At 44.7% G+C, this 20,784-nt stretch overlaps 1 protein-coding gene across 1 annotated transcript in view; it reads right to left on the bottom strand.

The window, feature by feature from the left end:
• Positions 1-20,784, bottom strand: part of PCSK2 (proprotein convertase subtilisin/kexin type 2) — a 137,626-nt gene that overhangs the window by 17,377 nt on the left and 99,465 nt on the right. The window contains exons 7-8 of the mRNA XM_038751447.1: positions 20,108-20,196; positions 10,669-10,844 (exon numbers count right to left, since the gene is read on the bottom strand). Coding sequence (XP_038607375.1) covers positions 10,669-10,844; positions 20,108-20,196 — 265 coding nt within the window. The remainder of the gene's footprint in view (positions 1-10,668; positions 10,845-20,107; positions 20,197-20,784) is intronic.

The raw sequence follows: 20,784 nt of genomic DNA, 5'->3' as shown, positions 1-20,784 counted from the left end.
GGAATCAATTATCACCTTCTGAGTCCTCTGACAACTATCTGGGTTATTATGCTCTTCTGGGCATTAAGAATGAAAATGCTCACATTCCTTTGAAAAGCCTGGCTCTCCTAATACAGCAGTCTCTTTCCCGAAATCTTTCTAGATCCTATTCTGCGTCAGCAAGCACATTTCCAAACTTAACCTTGGGTTTAGGAGGTAAATCTTTTTAATTAAGCAACTTAGCTTGGGTGTTGATTTACACAGAAAGAGACTGGGAAACAGGACCAGCCGAGGGGAGAGCCTGTAAGCCCAGCTTGTTTGGGATCTGGGAGGAGGGGAGAGGGCAGGAGAGGGACGGGAGGAACTTTGTCTGGGCCATTAATCTTTTGGGTGATGGTAGGACAAATGAATGCAATGCTAAAATGACACACCTGATCGTTAATTATTGGACAATCCAACATAAACTTATCACCGGTACAGTGAATGTGAAAAATGATTGGAATATAAATAATAATAATAATTATGGTACTTGTTAAGTGCTTACCATGTGCCAAGCACTTGTTCTAAGTGCTAGGGTAGATACAAGGTAATCAGGTTCGACATAGCCCCTGTCCCACAGGGGCTTACAGCATTAACCCCCATTTTACAGATGAGGTAACTGAGGCACTGAGAAAGTTAAGTGACTTGCCCAGGATCACACAACAGGCATGCGATGGAGCCGGGATTAGAACCCAGGACCTCAGATTCCCAGCTCCTAATGTACAACCCAAAGCCAAAAGGAACTATTATTAGAAATAATGCTATTTATTAAGGACTTACTATGTGCCAGGAATTGTACTATGTGCTGAGGGAGAATGAGATAATCAGATTGGACACACTGTGCCTCATGGGGCTCACGGTCTACGCAGGAGGGAGAATTCCTATTTTACAGATGAAGAAACAGGCACAGAGAAGTTTAGTGACTTGCTCAAGGTCACAGGGCAGGCAACTGGAAAATATGGGATTAGAACCCAGGTCCGCTGTGTCCCAGGACCATGCTCTTTCCACTAAATCATGCTGCTTAAAGATGAGCAAATAGAGAATGGAGGTGAGGAGGGAGTAAAGCCAAGACCCACCAAAAGTCCCTCCAGTGGAAGCAGCAGACTGACTCAGTTAATCAGGCAGTCCATGATGAGAAGAAGGGGGCTTAGTGGAAAGCGCACAGACCTGTGTGTCAGAGGAGCTGGGTTCTAATACCAGCTTTGCCAGTTGCCTATTGTTTAACTCCTCTGTGTCTGTTTCCTCATTTGTAAAATGGAAATTCAATAACTGTTCTCCCACCTACTTAAACTTAGAGAAGCAGCGTGGCTCAGTGGGAAAGAGCCCAGGCTTTGGAGTCAGAGGTCATGGGTTCAAATCCCGGCTCCACCACTTGTCAGCTATGTGACTTTGGGCAAGTCACTTCACTTCTCTGTGTCTCAGTTCCCTCATCTGTAAAATGGGGATGAAGACTGTGAGCCCCACGTGGGACAACCTCATCACCTTGTATCCCCCCAGCGCTTAGAACGGTGCTTTGCACATAGAAAGCGCTTAATAAAAATGCCAGCATTAAACTGTGAAACACACGTGGCACAGTGTGTTCAATCTGATTACCTAGTAAGCGCTTAACAAATACCCGTATTATTATTAGTACCTCGTATCTACCTCAGCACCTAGTACTGAGTACTGGGTCCTGATGCTGACTACTACTTGACTGCTGTGCGACCTTGGGCATGTTGCTTAACTTCCCTGGGCCTCAGTTTCTGCATCTGTAAAATGGGATTTCTCCCTCCTACTTAAAGTGTAAGCCCTGTGAGGGTCAGGGACTGTTCAACATAAATTATCTTGTAATTATCCCAGTGCCTAGCAAGCACTTAACAATTACCATTATTATTACTTATTATTTCTATTACTACTTAGGTAGGTGGCCACCTTAGTCTTTCCTCTACACTGTTGTCTTTGACCTTGAAAGGAAGAAATGTAATTCACACAGCAGGGACTGCAGCAAGCTAGCTATCCCCACCGTGTTTTATTGAATGTTCTCACCATTTCCTTCACTTGCCAAACCAATTACAGTATCCTGATTAGATTATAAATTCTTAAGCTGTTCCTCCCAACAGTTCCAATTTCCATAGAAAATTTTATGGCAAAGTCATAGGTAACATTCACTCCCTGCAAAGGAGCAGAATGAATATCCTGTTCTGCTATCTTTAAACCAGCCAGGACTGTATTAATGAATTTCTTGACCCATCCATCTCAGCTGAACATTGAACACGAACCACATTGAAAATTCAGGCAATGGCAGAATCCAGTTATTTTCATGACTTTGTTTGAGCCCTCCGGCAGGAAGAATTACACAACAGTGGAAACCCAGAAAGTTATCTCTAAATTCTGTCTGCTGAGACAGAGGAAAACACTGCACTACTGGAAGGTTGCCAGAGTTTTTTCAGGGAACCTGATTTGAACTTTGCAGAACTTAAATCCCTAATCAATTTCACCCCAGAGATAAGTATTCCATCTGTCTGGGTTCATGTCTGCCGAGTGAACCAGGTTCCAGCATCCCCAAGACAGGTATCCTCTTTGGTACATCTAATTTCAGAGACCTGCACTTTTAAGGGGTAGACATATACGTTTCTAGGGATTTGGGCAGATCATGTATTTAAAACACAGTAAAAGCGTTCTAAACATTTAAAAATAGCCCCAAGAACTCATGATCTTGGAATGTGGCTATCAACCTTCTGCAGCTTCTTTTAACATTTCAATTACATCATTTAATTCTGTATGTTACCTTTCCCTCCCATCAGATCCAGTTTTGGATTCCTAATAATTGCTCCTCACTCCATCATATTAGATGGAGTAGATGGCTCTAGGAATGCTTGACAACTCCATGTCAAGAGGTATTCCTGAGCTCATGGTGGAACTTCTCTGTGCCTCAGTTTTCCTCATCTGTAAAATGAGGATTAAATACTCATTCTTCCTTTTAGTTAGACTATGTGCCTTGTAGGGGAAAAGGGATTATGTTTGACTTGACTATCTTACATTTAGTCTAGTGCTCAGTACAGAATAAGCATTTAGCGAATACCATAATTATTATTATTATTACTATTATCATCTTGCAATTTCTTTCCAATCCTTGCCCATTCTGATTCATCACACCCAACCCCATACCCCCCACTCTTCCCCGAATTCCCCATCCCTTACTTTTCCCATCCTTTTGGAAGGCAGAATTTCCAACACAAACACAAACTGCAAACAACTACACACTAAAATCTTTATGGCCCTCGTTCCACTCAGTAATATCCCCCTCAGTGAAGTTCAGCTGACAAAAGCTCCATTCCCCTGACCTGTCTTTGGCTGTGGGCCTGACTCAGCCGGCCCTCCCTGGTACAACCCACCTGGACAATCTCAGTATCTTGGCAGGCTAGTCTCTGGGGACCCTTTCTGATCTGGATCCCTCCTGTGGACGGGATCTGAGGCCTATCTTTCAGCCAAGGTAATCCTTAGGAAAGAAACTTTATAGATTTAGAAGTGTGCTACATGGCGTTCTCAAATGACACGATAAAATGTTCCCTTTCCCGGCAAAGAACCCCTTTAAAAACCTCACCACCCCACCAAGTCTTTGCCCATCTTTCCTATGTTTATCAGTGTTGGATCGGTGATTCACCCAATGTCAGTGAGCCAGAGCCACTGAAGCAGAAGATCACCGGTGCCTTGGGTTATTTCAGTGTTATTAAGCCTCTTCCTTCCACAGTCTCATTTTTCATAACTTGGATCTATGGATGGGTGCCGCTTTTACAGAGCTCAATTCTGCCCACAGTGCGGGGAAAAACAGAGTGCGAGCTTTTCGGCCTTTAGCCAGAGCGGCGATGAAGGAAGGCGGCCCCTTAGAAATGAATGGGCAGTGCTATTCTGTCCTCAGCTATGTTCTCAAACAGCAGAAGAGTCAGAAGTGAGTGGCAGAAGTGAGCTTCTTTTAATTTTAATCAATATGTAGTGGAATGATGCACCCACGGGCATGGGGGTGCCCAGCATTGACTGAGTGCCCTCCTTGTGAAGAGCACTGTATGGTGTTTGGGGTACATAGAGAAGGATCAGCTGTGATCCCCCTCTAGGAGCTTATCATCAAACAGAGTTTTGTCTGCTGCTGCCTGGAGTGGGATCCCCGGCCCTGATTTTTTTCCCACTGGTATTTGTTAAGCACTTCTTATGTGTCAAACACTGTTCTGACTCTCTTATAGGTACAAGTTAATTAGGTCGGACACAGTCTCTGTCCCACGTAAGCTCACAGTCCAAGTAGGAGGGAAAACAGGCATTTCATCCCTATTTTATATTCAAGGAAACTGAGGCACAGAGACGGCACACTGCAAGAAACTGGCAAAAATGGAATTAGAACCCAGGTCCTCTAATTTCCAGGCCCATGCTCTTTCCACTAGGCCGTGCTGCTTCTCATATTTGCCCCCTGATTGTAAAAATAATATTGCCACACCTTGAAGTGGAAAGGTTTGGAGGGAGGCCAATCTCTGTGGGATTGAGCTCTTTGAAAGCAGCTGCCCAGCTAATTTCATCAGGGCTGACCAGGAGATGGAATGTTATTGCTTTCTATTAAATGAGGACCTTCTGGAGCCTGTTACCACCCATGTTCCCCACGATGGTCACATTCAATTAGACCCTCCACCTGCCTACTGATATCCTCCAGTACCTTAGCAATGCCCACAAACCTAACTTTTTGCTCAGTGAGAAATAAAGCAACAGAAAAGCAGAATAGAGACTCCAATCATCTCCTGCCCTTTGTGTTTCCTTCCAGCATATTCTGAAAACTATGAAAGTGGACATTTTGTGGAATCCTGACTCAGGCAGTTCAAAGGACTCAAAGTCTGCATCAGAACTCTCCATTCCCCATTCCAGGTGAAACTGACCTGGATGCCTTTGTTTTTCATTGACAAGTCTTTGGGCATTACCCTGATAAACTCAGAAGTATTTTTTTTAAATGGGTATTTAAGTACTTACTCTGTGTCAGTACTATCCGAAGTCCTGGGGTAGGTACAAAATAGCTCACAGTCAAAGTAGGAGGGATAAATGGTTATTTATATCACCCCCATTTTACAGATGAGGAAGCTGAGACAGACGTAAAATGACTTGCCCAAGGTCACCTGATGAACAGCCATCATGTCCCACATGGGGCTTACCGTCTTAACCCCCATTTTTACAGGTAAAGTAAAAGAGATACAGAGAAATGAAGTGACTTGCCCAAGGTCACACAGCAGATAACTGATGCCTGTTTACTTGTTTTGGTGTCTGTCTCTCCACTTCTAGACTGTGAGCCTGTTGTGGGCAGGGATTGACACTGTTATTGAATTGTACTTCCCAAGCACTTAGTACAGTGCTCTGCACACAGTAAGTGCTCAATAAATACGATTGAATGAATGATAAGTGACAGAGCTGGGATTGGAACCCAAGTCCTCTGATTCCTAGGTCAGAGCTCTTTCCACTAGGCTAAGCCGCTTTGTTTATCTCTAGCCTCTCTCCAGCTTCAACAAACCCAGTTCTAATTTGTTCTAGTTTGTTTCCAGGTCTCATCATGGAACTGGTTAGCCAAAAATGGTCAACTGCCATTTCTTTTTTTTTCCCTCTTATCTAGAGAATAAAGCACAAAATACCGCCTCTTTCTAATTTATAAACAGGAATTAAAGTAGAAACATTCTTCCAGTAAATTTTTGGGGGGTATTAATCCTCCCAAGGTTTTAAAAAATTGCACTGGTATATCCTCCAAAATGTTAATGACAATAATGAGGTGCAGTGAATTAGTATCAGTGAATTAGTGGCATAAGGAAAATGGATCCAGGTTTCAATTTCTGAAGCTCTACCCACTAGATCAGTTCTTCAAAGCATATTTTGGTTGCTGACCCATCCAACAAAGGACTAATGGTCTCTGGTCACATCATCCCCTTCACATCTTTTCCTACTGTGCTCGACCAGAATCCCAGGGAAGCTAGAAGAGGGGAAGGGCAGCTCAGAGACACTCATCCTATCCCTAGTACAGGGCACTGCCATGTTGAATTTCTCTGCACACTTGCTGCGAAGTCAAAGATGGTGCCCTCATTCCCCGCCATAATTCCCAAGCTCCACTTTAGAGGTTCCAAAACCACACCGGTTTGCCTTCCATCTGCTAGTTGTGAATTAATTGCAGCACCAGATTTTTCAAATTTATCCAGGGCCACTTAGCAGTTAAGCCAAAGGGAAAGCAATCCAGAGCCCTCCTTCCCTATAGCACCTGTCCCTCTCCTTATATCTCCAGAGGTGGAAATTCTGGGCTAAAAAAATTACCTTGGAAATCTCAGGGAGAGGAGGGCTTTGTCCTCCGCCTGGCAGGAAGCATCTCCAGAAGTCATGAAGATGGAAGGAGGTAAACTATGACTTTGTGCGGGGGGGGGGGGGGGGTCCCACCAAATCCTTTACCTGATCCCCAAACCTTTCCCATCTGTGCCCTTTCACATTCTCTAAGGGAGGTTGTGACAAGAGAACATTTTACTTAACATTTAGAGAAGCAGCATGGCTCAGTGGAAAGAGCAGGGGCTTGGGAGTCAGAGGTCATGGGTTCAAATCCCGGCTCCACCATTTGTCAGCTGTGTGCCTTTGGGCAAGTCACATCTTCTCTGAGCCTCAGTAACCTCATCTGTAAAATGAAGATTAGCTTAGAACAGTGCTTTGCACATAGTAAGCGCTTAACAAATACCAAAATTATTATTATTATTATTTTATGTTATTTTCACTCTCTGCACAGGTGGGTTTTAAATAAGCCTTGTCATTTCAATCTTTCTATTAGATTTAGATTCTAGCCCTCAAGAATACCTACACCATTCAGTTTTGGGCTAAGATGATCAAAGTGGAGAGAGGGTCTTTATTTTAACTCAAGGGATCTTTGGGGCCCTGAGTTTCAGGGTGGACTTCCAGGTTGGCTGCCCCACTACTGACTTGAACCAATGGGTAGGATCATGGGCTCAAACCCAGCAGTGAGTTCAGCTGGAGCCCACCCTCTAATCCCAAACTGTAGTCCAGAAGAGCACTGTAGTCCCTGGAGAGCAGCCCCCGATGGCTCCTGCAGATACCAGACACCCAGAGAACATGACATTACCGGTTGTCCACAGGGTAGGCCCCAAAATACCACATTGTCAACTGTGGCATTTTATGGATGGATGCCTTGGCCTAGAGGGGACTTTGACCCACCTTCCCTTCTTGCCACAGCTGGGACGTTCCCCTAGCTTATCTTAGAGTTTCTAAAGCACTCTCCCATACTACGAAGGATGCCTTACAACTCTATAAAAGAAAGAACACGCATCAGAGCAAAGAAGACTTTCTTTACTTAAGCACAATCGTCAACTTCTAGCTAAAGAATCCATCAAATGAGCAATCCTGGGGGCAATATCTGACCTACTACTAATGTGAAACCAAAACCACAGTGAAAATTGGATCAAAATGAATTTGCAGAAGCTTCTGGAGGAAAAAAGTGTAACAAGGAAACTCTCCCTTTGAGTATTTTACGATTTTCAGCACTAACAAAAGCAAATGTTATTTGGCTTGGTTGGTAAAACTAATTGTGTATTTTGGTAATAAAATAATCCCTTTAAACTACCTGTCAGTTCATGTTATTTCTGATTCATCGATTGCAGTAGAATCAGGAAAAATTGAACCTGTTTTACTAGAGGGTTGTGAAGATTCTTCAGAGCATATTTGAAAAACCAGTTCACTTTCACCGTAAAAACCACATTTAAATTCTTGACATGTCTCTACCTCCTGCCACTTCAGTTATCATTTATTCATGAATAATCATCCTGCCTAAAAGGAACAAGCTACAGAATGAAAAAAAAATCAGTTTTAGTCATTTCCAGATTCATAAGGTATATGTAATCATACCTTACATAAAATTAATCTGTTACTATTTTGAAAATGTTCATAAATAATGGCTACTTTTTCAGTTACGTTTGTGACTTGAGGCTATAGAATTGGAAAATGGATTCAGAGACAATAATCAAGTTAATCGCATTGACCATCCAAGGTTAGGAATACATATGAATCAAGAGTTGAAAATGAGAGTTCTCACCTCTAACTGCAATTTATTCTTTCCCTCCATTCATATATGCTGGTTTGTATTCCTTTAACAACAGCAATTAAAGAAGAAAGAGGCCTTAGGCTGACTTCATTTATTTTATTACCCAACCGCCCCTCAGGTGAGCTGGTAAAGGAACTGCTGTATTACTGGAAGATTTGGGGACTGAATTATTTAAGATACTGCCTAATTTTCCACTTCAATATGCCTTTCTGGGTAAAGCCTTGATGTGGTTTTGGCTTCTCAGGGAAGGCACCACATTAAAAAGAGAATTTCCCTTGAAGGACCTGTCACAATGCAAGTCTCCAGTTGCTCAGTGCCCTCTGCAAAGCCCCTCTGCTTTCTAAGAGCTGAATCTGCCTGATTCTTGGGCAAGTGACCTTAGACTATTATGTCACCATTTTATGTGGCACATGACAATTGCTCTTCTTAGTCTGTAGATACTTAATGAAGAATTTCAATCTATAAGCACTTACTATATCTTACTTCAACTCTAATAAACAGCCCCTTCGCTGACCTCTCTGCCTCCTGTCTCTCCTCACTCCAGTCCACACTTCACTTAGCTCCCAGGATCATTTTTCTAAAAAAAGTTCAGCCCATGTCTCCTTACTCTTCAAAAACCTCCAATGGTTGCCCATCCATCCACCTCTGCATCAAACAGAAACTTCTTACTGCACCAGCTTTAAAGCACTCAATCAGCTTTCCCCTTCCTATCTTACCTCACTGACTTCTTACTTCAGTCCAGTCCACACATTTCACTCCTATTCACTGTACTCCAATCTTGACTATCTTGCTGTTGACCCCTTGCCCACATCATTCCTCTGGCCTGGAACTCCCTCCTCCATATCAGCCAAACCACCGCTCTCCCTGCCTTCAAAGCCCTCTTAAAATCACATCTCCTACAAGCAGCCTGCCACATACAAGCCCTCATATTTCCCCTAGTCCCTGCAGCTGGATACAGTTGGATCTGTACCCTTTGGGCACTCACTATTCACACCACGGCACTTACGTACAGCTCCTTTTACCTCGCCATTTCCTCCGACTAATTCACGTCATTGTCTCTCGCCTCTTCTGCACTGTAAGCTCGAGAGCAGGGGTTTCTACCAACTCTACTGTACTCTCTTGCTTATTTGGTAAAGTGCTCTGTACACAGGAAGCACTCAATAAATACCATTGATTGATTAAGGGTCAAACAAATTAAATATCCTTAGTCCTGCCACAACATGTGTTTTCACTCTACATTTTAACAAGCAGGTAATGGCAGGAAACATTTTTGTGACAACATGAGTGTGAGTACAACGAGATGTAATGTCGTTGTATATACCGTTATATATACCTGTATATATACAGGTATATACCTGTATATATGTATATATGTTTGTACATATTTATTACTTTATTTATTTATTTATTTATTTTACTTGTACATATCTATCCTATTTATTTTATTTTGTTAGTATGTTTGGTTTTGTTCTCTGTCTCCCCCTTTTAGACTGTGAGCCCACTGTTGGGTAGGGACTGTCTCTATATGTTGCCAATTTGTACTTCCCAAGCGCTTAGTACAGTGCTCTGCACATAGTAAGCGCTCAATAAATACGATTGATGATGATGATAATGTCGGAGAGAACAGTTGTGCAGTCTCAGATAGGGGGTGAAATCAATGGTGAGTTTTCCTTAATGTGTGGCTCTGTAAGAAGCCCAAGCCCTGCATTACAGGGGAACTGGAGGTATGTTCATTTGGAAAATGTCAATGGTGGCACTGTGTGCTGTATTTTGGAACAGAAAAGGAGACCTGGCCTTCAGTAGGACAATTCTTGACCACTGCAAAGACTATTCATGTTTTTAAAAGTAATGTTTAACAATTGTACGGAGCATCTTATGTTTGAAACTCCAGGGCATATTCCCAGGAAAACCTGTAAAAAATCCTGGAAGCAGCACCACCATTTCAATTTCTCCTTTGGAATATGCCTCCTTAGAAAACTGACAGTGTATTCCAAAAAGAACATGCAATGTGCTCATTTAATACCCCAAGCACTGTTTCACATGAACACCTATTAGACTGTCTTTCTCCAGCTGTTTATAGACATCTAATATCATATTAGACTATAGACTGCTTGTGGGTGTGTGATTCCAGTATGCCTATTCCTTTAAGGTAATTTTATGCCCCAACCACCCAGTTACCAATGCTACCATGGCAAACCTTTTCTTCTCTGTAGAAAGCCCCAAACTCCTTCTGGGACCTCTAAGAACAGGAAAGATAATCAGCATCCAATAAGTTCCCGAAAGACTGGGATGCAGGAGAGAGCAAACACCTAAGCGAGGAAAAGGAAAGTAGAAGGAGAAGCTTTTCTAAAGGGTCACCCTGTGCTGTCCATTCCCAAATGGCTGTCAAGCTGTCCTTCAGCTCTGATCTCTGGAGCCAATTCTATTTTCTTTCTCACCTTGTGCTCTTATTTCCCAGCCAGCCTTGGAAGTCGGAAGTTCTTTTGCTACTAGGAAGCATAGCACGGAGGACCCAGAAAGGTGATGTTGTCACAACAGAGTGAACACAGAAAGAGGATCCTTACCTTGTTCACTCCATCGGCCATTGCCTGGAGAGTTAGTTCTCTAGGTCCGTCCACTGTTTTCCCGTTATCCGTTGGTCCCCAGCTGGCACTATATATGTCTATCACTTGAGGCATGTGGCTGATGGATGAGGCCTCTATAATATCCGTCATAAACGGCTGATCCAACATCCGGATACCTAGAGATTTCGATAACGATGGAAACAGAGAGGATGGCATTATGACCACAGGAGATCAAGGAGATGGTCCAATTCCTAGAGAGCGGTTAGATGGCTTGAGTAGTCTCCACCTCCAACCGCCTGAGGAAAATCCCACATCATAGTTGATGCTTGATTCCCCGTGAAAGCCTCACTGCTCCCACAGTGACTCTGACGCTGAAAGAGGCCCTGCAGTCGCATCGGTGTTTCCTTCCATCTGTATTCAGGGAACGATGACCTGAACTGTGGTGGCCTTAGACCTGTGTCTAAGAGCAACCGGATCTACAAGTGGGAGGGGCTAAAGGGGAAGTGAGAAAGGAGTTCTCAGAGTACCAGTGGTAGCGTGCATCAAGTGCTCATTTGGTGCAATAATTATAATGGTATTTGTTAAGCGCTTACTATTGTGCCCAGCACTGTTCTAAGCACTGGGGTAGGTACAAGGTAATCAGTTTGTCCCACGTGGGGCTCACAGTCTTAATTCCCATTTTACAGCTGAGGTAACTGAGGCACTGAGAAGTTAAGTGACTTGCCCAAGGTCACACAGCAGACAAGGGGCAGAGCCGGGATTAGAACTCACATCCTCTGACTCCCAAGCCTGTGGTCTTTCCACTATGCCACGCTGCCTCTCCATGCAATGTACTAGGTGTTTTGGGAAATAATGAATTACAGAATGACAATTTCCCTGCCGACAAGGAGTTTACACTCTAATGAGGGAGACAAACATAAAAATATTTACAACTGGAGAGTCAAACATAAGTATACACGAATGTTAAGGAGCGGATAAAGAAGTTGGTAAGTGGTCTAAATGCTCCAGTTCCACCTCCCATCTTCCCTTAGGTCTTTTCCTTGCCCCACTGATTCTTGTGGTATCCTCAGCGCCTACCCTACACTAGCTCCCAGCCCTGCCATGCCTACATTTTATTTGTTAAGCAGTTACTGTGTGTCAAATGCTGTTCTAAGCACTGGGGTAGGTACAGCGTGGCTCAGTGGAAAGAGCCCGGACTTTGGAGTCAGAGGTCATGAGTTCAAACCCCAGCTCTGTCACTTGTCAGCTGTGTGACTTTGGGCAAATCACTTAACTTCTCGATGCCTCAGTTCCCTCATCTGTAAAATGGGGATTAAGACTGTGAGTCCCCCATAGGACAACCTGATCACCTTGTAACCTCCCCAGCGCTTAGAACAGTGTGTTGCACATAGTAAGTGCTTAATAAATGCCATTATTATTATTACAAGTTAAGTAGGCTGGACACAGTCCTTGTCCTGCACGGGGCTCAGCCTAAGCAGGAGGGAGAACAGGTATCCCCATTTTACAGTTCAGGAAATTGAAGCACAGAGAGGTTAAGCGACTTGCCCAAGGTCACACAGCGATTGGCAGAGCTGGGATTAGAACCCAAGTCCTGCTGATTCCCAGGCCCATACCCTCTCCACTAGGCCGTGCTGCTTCTCTGTGCTTCTGCTGTGGCAGGGTTACACCTGGGCCCATCCCTACCTTACCCTCTCCTCCCTGCTTGGAGGAGCAATTGGGAATCTCTGGACAAGGGATAATTATTGATTTACTTCACTGTTTCACTGTTCATACTTTGGGTTAATCATATCACTTTATCCCCTAGGACTAAGAAGAGCTCCAATTCTATAATTGAATCAATTTCCCCTCATAAATTTACTCAGCATAAACTTGCTCTTTGGTTCAAACCTTCCACAGCCCTTTACTTAGTGAAAGGGATTCATAATTCAACATTTGTTTCAGTTGCTTTGACTTTTAGCTTTCTCCACTTTTTATTTTATTCTCCAAGCGCTGTCAAGGTGTTCCCTGGAAAAGACTTCAAAATATATGACAACACCACTGCCACTGATGTATCGCACATTTGAAAAAAAAACCTGTTTAGCCTTTTCCCCCTCCTGGAGGTCGTATTATCATTGCTCAAATGCTACGGTACCTGGTCAGAGTGAAGCCGTCCAGCGCCAGAGAGAATTAGAGCCCAGAAAATCCTGAAGCCCAATTCTGCACCCCTCGCCGGTGTTATCATGTCTCTCCATTTGAGGAGTTAGAACTTTATGTTGGAAGAGGAGATGGAGTCTCCTTCCTGCCAACAGGGTGAGAAGATTGTGAAGAGAGAAGCGCTAACCATCTGCTGGCTGGCATACTCTTTTGTGTCTAAAATCTCTCCCCTCCCCAGGCTGGAATCCAGCACTCTTCCATATATAGTCTCCTCCCTTCCAGCCCTAAAGAAAGAATTGAGATCTTTTGTTTTCCTGATCAATTTATCCTCCTCAAGGGAGACACATGTAGGCTTAGGCTATGAGCAACTCTTCCAATCCTATTTTATTTCATTGCTAAGGAGCAAGAATACACTTACTAGAATTATACTTTTAATCATGTTAAACCCCAGAGGATTGAAGTAGGCATTAATTGAATGAGAGCCTTTATTAATTTGGGGAGTTCGCAGATTGAGCCAGAGAGAGAGCAAGCCACACAGACTTGATTCAAGGGTCTCTTTCATTTTTTTTTTCTTCCCAGCATCAGGGAAACTCTTTGGGCCTATAGTGAGAAAGAAAATGAACACAGGGAAGCTGAAAGCTGTTCCACTGCATTGACGCAAGGTTTTTTGGGCTGTTTTCAACATGACCAATTAAGAAAGCCACGGCAAAAGCTGTTTTTTCATTATAGTGGTGATGTGCCTGTCACTAAGACAGGCCGAAGGGCTAAGCAACCAGTTGGGATTGGGGTCTGCAGTATCCACCACTTTATTCCCTGAGTTATTAGCGGCTACAGTTTGTCGTTCCTCCTCACTTGCCTCCATGCAAAGATGTGACTGGGTCACTGCATCCTTCCTTCTGGTCACCTCTGTAGCGATCCCTTGCTCCGTTCTGCCAGCTTTACCCCGCAGGTGCTCCTGTTGCTCTTTCCAAAGACGGATCTGTATCTGGCAACTAGAAGCCACATAATCTGGGCCCTCAGATATCAGATTATTGATGGAGCACCTGGTTCATCTAGCCATGTATACAAGAAAAAAACCCTTCACTCTGTCTCCTGAATGCAGCATGTGGAATATTATGACATTTTTTAAGTGCTTACTATGCTAAGCATTGCGGTAGATACAAGATAATCAGGTTGGACACAGTCCCTGTCCCACATGGGGCCCGCAGTCTAAGAAGGAGGGAGAACAGGTAGTGAATCCCCATTTTAGAGATGAGGAAACTGAGAAACAGACAAGTTAAAGTAACTTGTCTGGGGTCACCCCAGGGATTCTAGTGGCAGAGCCGGGGTTAGAACCCAGGGCCTCTGACTTAAAGGCCCAAGCTCTTTCCATAACTCTACAATGGATACGTTGGAGTAGGAGACAGGGAAAACAATTTCCAACCTCAGAAAATTATCATTTCGTTGCAATGAGACCTGTAATTAAGTCCTTCCCTCTCCTTTTGATCCTTTGGCCTTTCCTCCTGGGTCCTACTGTCCCATCCTCCTATCATGTCTATTTCTCTTTCACAGACCATCACTGAGCTCTCTCCAGAGCCCCTTCCTTCCTCTCCCCCTATATGTTTGTACATATTTATTACTCTATTTATTTTATTTGTACATATCTATTCTATTTATTTTATTTTGGTAGTATGTTTGGTTTTGTTCTCTGTCTCCCCCTTTTAGACTGCGAGCCCACTGTTGGGTAGGGACTGTCTCTATATGTTGCCAATTTGTACTTCCCAAGCGCTTAGTACAGTGCTCTGCACATAGTAAGCGCTCAATAAATACGATTGATGATGATGATGATCCCCCCATCTTACCTCCTTCCCTTCCCCACAGCACCTGCATATATGTTTGTACATATTTATTACCCTGTTTATTTATTTATTTATTTTACTTGTACATTTCTATTCTATTTATTTTATTTTGTTTCTATGTTTGCTTTTGTTCTCTGTCTCCCCCTTTTAGACTGTGAGCCCACTGTTGGGTAGGGACTGTCTCTAGATGTTGCCAATTTGTACTTCCCAAGCGCTTAGTACAGTGCTCTGCACATAGTAAGCGCTCAATAAATACGATTGATGATGATGATCTCGCTCAAGTTGAGGCGTGAAGGGACTGAAGAGGACGTTGGCATCTTTACCGGCTTTTCTCCAACTCAGAATGCCAGCACCTTCCATATGAGGTGGGAAGCTCGAAGGGAAAAGTGAAGCAACTTTTCCCTGAGGTTGAAGGGATGCTCCGGGATTTTCAGCGGCCACTTGGTGGGGCTGAAAACCGGGAAGCTGCTTTCATCTCAACTGGAGATTTCCAGAAGGGACACTTGGGAGGCTTGAGACATAAATGAATTCTCAGTCTCCGAGCAGACTCCAGTGGATGCAAATCAGAATCAACTTTCTGAGCAGATGGCCAGCATTGTATTTCGATGAGTCTGGCGGTAAAGTACGGGGGGCACATAAGGTAAGGTTTCGGAGGGGGATCTGATACATATTCTCTCTCTCTCTCATTCATTCTCTCTCCCCCCAGAACAGGGGGCTGCCTCACAATGGAGCAGGGCAAGGATTCTTTGTTTTTTTGATCAGTACCCCTTACAGGAGAGAAATACGAGCCATTTCCCAACATCTTAAACAGGCCCGAATTCTGGGCCCAGTCATCATCATCATCATCAATCGTATTTATTGAGCGCTTACTATGTGCAGAGCACTGTACTAAGCACTTGGGAAGTACAAATTGGCAACATATAAAGACAGTCCCTACCCAACAGTGGGCTCACAGTCTAAAAGGGGGAGACAGAGAGCAAAACCAAACATACTAACAAAATAAAATAAATAGAATAGATATGTACAAGTAAAATAAATAGAGTAATAAATATGTACAAACATATATACATATATACAGGTGCTGTGGGGAAGGGAAGGAGGTAAGATGGGGGGATGAAGAGGGGGACGAGGTGGAGAGGAGGGAAGGGGCTCAGTCTGGGAAGGCCTCCTGGAGGAGGTGAGCTCTCAGTAGGGCTTTGAAGGGAGGAAGAGAGCTAGCTTGGCGGATGGGCAGAGGGAGGGCATTCCAGGCCCGGGGGATGGCCCTGGGCCTGTTCTGCCCTGAGCTAAATCTGAGGAATTTGGGGCTGATTCCTGCCTGTCGCCCACTCATGCGTACCCTGGGTCAAATGCACCCTGACTCTGAGGTTGGGGCAGGGTGATGCACAATACACAGTTGTTTCTGGGCACGCTGGGATTTGTCATTCCAGAGGATGCACACGGATTTCCTTGAGTATCCGCTCCATCACCCAGGCTCCACTGTGTGGTGGACCACAGCCGCCTCACTTATCAGGACTCTCCTGGCTGACTAGTGGGAGTTCAGAAGAGAACCAAGACAAGACGATGTCTGGGGCTGGGGGTGTATGTGGCCATTGGCTCGGTGGCCTAAGACTAGGTCATCCCAGGCTCATCTTTCTGCAGCCTCTCCCACGGAGGCTGTCGCCTTCTGGCTCCCTCAGAGCTCACCCCACCTCCTTAACCTTGCTTCCCTGGGCCTTCCAGGCTTGCAGAACAAGTGAATGAACAGTAGATCCCCTTCCCAATAGGCACAGATCAGAACCTCGACTAGTAAAGTGCATATTAGGCTGAGAAGCAGTGTGACCTAGAAGAAAGACACAGGGCCTGGGAATCAGAGAACCTGGGTTCTAGTCCAGGCTCCCCAACATATATGCTGTGTGGCCTTAGTCGAGTCATTTAATTTCCCTGTATCAGAGTTATATCATCTATAAAACAGGGATTAAGACTGTGAGCCCCATGTGGAACATGGGCTGTGGCAACCTGATTAGCTTGTATCTACCCCAGGGCTTAGTTCAGTGCTTGGCACATAATAAGTGCTTAACAAATACCATTAAAAATAAATCTTTTCTCCAAGATCATGATATTTTGGGGGCAGCGTTTTTGAAGGCACAAGAGAGCAAAGCCTGACAGGTGGACTTTTCAGCTATCTTCATTTTAGAAATCTTCCTATTTATTATTTTAGAATCCGGCCCACCCACCCCCTCTAACACGAGTGTTGAATTTTTGCAGAATATTGGCCTGAGAAAAACTTGCTCTGTGGAACTTGTCACTGATACAGCATGTGCGTGCACATGCATTTCATCCAATTTTGCATCGTGCTGAATTCAGACAGGCTCTCTTGGTGGAAGAACACAAGGCTATGATGTTTCATTGCATTCTGTAAACGTATGTTCTGGCAGGCCTGAGGGCCAATCTGTCCAACCTCTTAACAAACAAGGCCGGCGGGCATAATTTTATGGCTAGTTTGTAGGATTTATGGATAATGAGAATGCTGCATTCAGCATTCTGAAAATGAAATGCCAACCCTGAGTATATTCATGGCTGCATTGAGGTAAGGCTGTGCTTGCACCGCAGTGAGATCATTTTGGGTAGAAAGCTTTTCAATAAAAAAGTTCAGCTTTGTCCCAAATCCGTCAAAGGCAACCTTCGCTTTAAGTGCCTCAGTTCTGTTTGGGGTGATGGATCCATGCAGAGAAAACCAGTTTTAGCTGAACCAGGTATCAATAAATCAATCAACAGTTTTTACTGAGTATCTATTCCCAGAAGAGCACTGTACTATGTGCATGGGAGGGTAAAATAGAGTTCGTGGACGTGATCCCTGCCCTGAAGGAGGTTACAGTCCAGCAGGGAGGCAGACACTAGAATAAATTATAGGTGAGAAGTAGCAATAGAGGGCAAAGGCAAGTACAGAGGTGTGTGAGAAACTGTAATACAGAAGGCCTGTAGTGGTGGTGGGGAGGGGGGATTACAGCAGGGATATCAATCAATTAGTCATATTTATTGAGCATTTACTATGTGCAGAGCAAAGTACTATGGGCTTGAGTACAATACAATAGAATTAGCAGACACATGCCCTGCCCATAACGAGCTTACGCTCTAGAGAGGGACACATGAGATATGGGATATGAGATATGAATTAGGGAAGGCTTCCTGGAGAAGTTGTGATTTCAGAGGGGTTCTGAAGATGTGAAGGGGGACGGCATTTCAGGCAGAAGGGAGGGTGTGAGTAACAGCTCTATGGGGAGAGAAGCAATGAAGAGACACAGTGGGTAGGTTGGCAAGAAAATAACCGTGGTGTTTGTTAAGTGATTACTATGTGACAGGCACTGCACTAAGCATTGGAATAGATACAAGGTACGAGGTTGGACAGAGCCCATGTCCCACATAGGGTTTACAGTCTAAATAAGAGGGAGAACAAGCATTTAATCTCCATTTTACAGATAAGGAAACAGAGGTACAGAGAAGTTAAGGGACTTGGCCAAGGTCACACAGCAGAATTAGAAGCCAGGACCTCTGACTCCCAAGCCCCTTGCTCTTTTCATCTGGCCATGTGAAGTGGATGAGCTGGGATGTGGTGGGGGAGAAGTGAGGTTAGAGAGAGGACCACTAGTCCCGTCTGGAACCCTGCCATTAGTGCACTGAGCCACCTGTCCACAAATCCCCTCAGAGAGTGGCAGCTGTAGCCAGTCATTCGAGGCCAACGGACAATCAGAAAGCAGGTAGCAGGAAACCATCGTCATCTCTGCACACCTAACCTCCGAGGTTAGCCCAAGCTCTAGAAGATCGTAGAAGCCCTAGAATTCCACTCTCCATCAGCTCCTCCAGCTACCCCACAGCTCACTCTCTCCACTCCACCCCCAGCAAACTCTCTAAATGTACCTTGCTCATGCCCCTCCCATCCTCCAAACCCATTTCTTCAAATCCATCTCTATCTTGGGACTCCCTCCCCACTCAAATCTGCCGGGCCACATCCCTCCCCATCTTCCAAGCCCTTCGGAAAAAACAACTGTTGCAAGAGGCTTGACTAACTCCTTACTTCCCCATTCTGGTTTCTTTTAATGGTATTTGTTGAGTGCTTACTAGGTGGCAGGCACTGGACTAAGTGCTGAGGCAGATACAAGCTAATCAGGTTGGACACAGCCCATTGTCCCACATGGGGCTCATAGTCTTCATCCTCATTTTACGACGAGGTAGCTGAGGCACAGAGGAGTTAAGAGACTTGGCCAAGGTCACACAGCAGACAAGTGGCAGAGCGGGATTAGAACCCAGATCCTCTGACCCCCAGGCCCATGCTCTTTCCACTCAGCCAAGCTGCTTCTTTGGTTACGCCTATCACTCCCACCAGGCTCCCTAGAAGTATTTCTTGAATGCTTATTGTGAGTTTGGGAAAGTAAAATAGAGGCAGAAAGCTCAATCTCTGCCCACAAGGAGTTTATAATCCCTAGGGATCATGTGTATTTCTGTTTACTTAACTATTTAATTGCTTATTTTTATTTTTTATCATTCGTTTCCGGGTTCTCACTCATTTATCCATAGTCCACTTCACAATGTTTATTTTGTCCCTCCAATTAGACTGCAAGCTCCTTGAAGACAAGGACCACATCTTTTATTTCTATTATATGTTTCTAAGCTCCTGGTTTGGTGCTCTGTTCACAGTAGGGGCTCAATTGATGCTGATGATAGTGTATTAAAGGGCCTTTTAAAAGCTACTCCATAAACTTGTAATTTCTGCTCTAATTGTGCAGGCCAGCAATTTCCACTAGAATTTCCCTGTGGGACACTTGCAGGAGTATGAAATGGGTGGGTGTATTTGCATGAGGAGGCGACATGCTTTAGTGGAAAGAGCATGGGGCTGGGAGTCAGGAGACTGCAGCGTGGCTCAATGGAAACAGCACAGGCTTGGGAGTCAAAGGTCATGGGTTCAAATCCCGGCTCCGCCAATTGTCAGCTGTGTGACTTGGGCAAGTCACTTAACTTCTCTGTGCCTCTGTTATCTCATCTGTAAAATGGGAATTAAGACTGTGAGCCCCACGTGGGGCAACCTGATCACTTTGTATCCTCCCCAGCGCTTAGAACAGTGCTTTGCACATGGTAAGCGCTTAACAAATGCCATCATCATTATTATTATTATTCTAGGCTGACCTCTGCCCCTGGCTTTCTGTGTGACCTTGGACACTCTGTTTCTGGGCCTCAGTTTCCTCACCTGAAAATGGAGATAAATATATCTGCTCTCCCTCCCTCTTAGATTGCAGACCCTGAAGAGGACAGGAGTTCGGTCCCATTTGACTACTCTGTGTAGCACCTAGTACAGTGCTTGTCCAAGAGTGAGTGCTATTAATCCTATAAAAATATGGGATTTGGAAATGCTGATGTACATGCCATAGTGCCTGTTCTTGGCAATTTTCAAGTTAATATCGCCTCACTGAATCCATAGAAACCTGAGTACATACCTGCAACCTTGGAGTTGTAGGCCACACCAACCCCACAGATGTTATTATTGGCAGCGGCGGACACTTCCCCGGCACACCGGGTCCCATGACTGCGGAGAAGACGACAATCTAAGTCAACCACAAGGTCACACACACAGGGACGCAGCCTCACTCAATGAACATCTGAGTCACCAGACCCTGAAGCAGGTTACTGAGGGCGGTTGTGGAATTTCCTCCTTTCTGAGGTCAGGGGCGGACAGCTCCGGAGGGCACTGGGCATTTTTGCCATAGTCACTGGGATGAACTGCACTTCTTGCCCCTCTCCAGAGGGAGAATGGAGAGAGTCTCCGCAACAGCTCCTTGACCCTGCCGCTCCCTTAATTCCCACCCTCAGTGGCATCAAGTGGGAAATCAGCCTTTGCCCAGGGGTCAAGTATCCTAGGACATGCCCAGCCTGGAGGAGATCAATTCTGCTGGGGGTGGGCGGTCTTTAAGAACAGAATTACTCCCTTGCAATTATTTCTCCCAAGCCTTTAGGCTCACAAAACTTGCACTCGTTCCTCCAACATTTGCCAATGCCACCTTCTTTCTCCCTCTCCTAGTTTTCTCTACCCCGTCCTGCTGCTGTTCAAATAGTTAACATTTTCCATCAAAACACAAACAGAAAAATGGAAGGGAGGAGTTGAATGTGTTCATTA

Source organism: Tachyglossus aculeatus, chromosome 9 (genome assembly GCF_015852505.1).
Source record: "Tachyglossus aculeatus isolate mTacAcu1 chromosome 9, mTacAcu1.pri, whole genome shotgun sequence".
Classification (NCBI taxonomy): Eukaryota; Metazoa; Chordata; class Mammalia; order Monotremata; family Tachyglossidae; genus Tachyglossus; species Tachyglossus aculeatus.
Note: the sequence above shows the minus strand (reverse complement) of the source record. Positions and strands in the feature narration are given on the sequence as shown.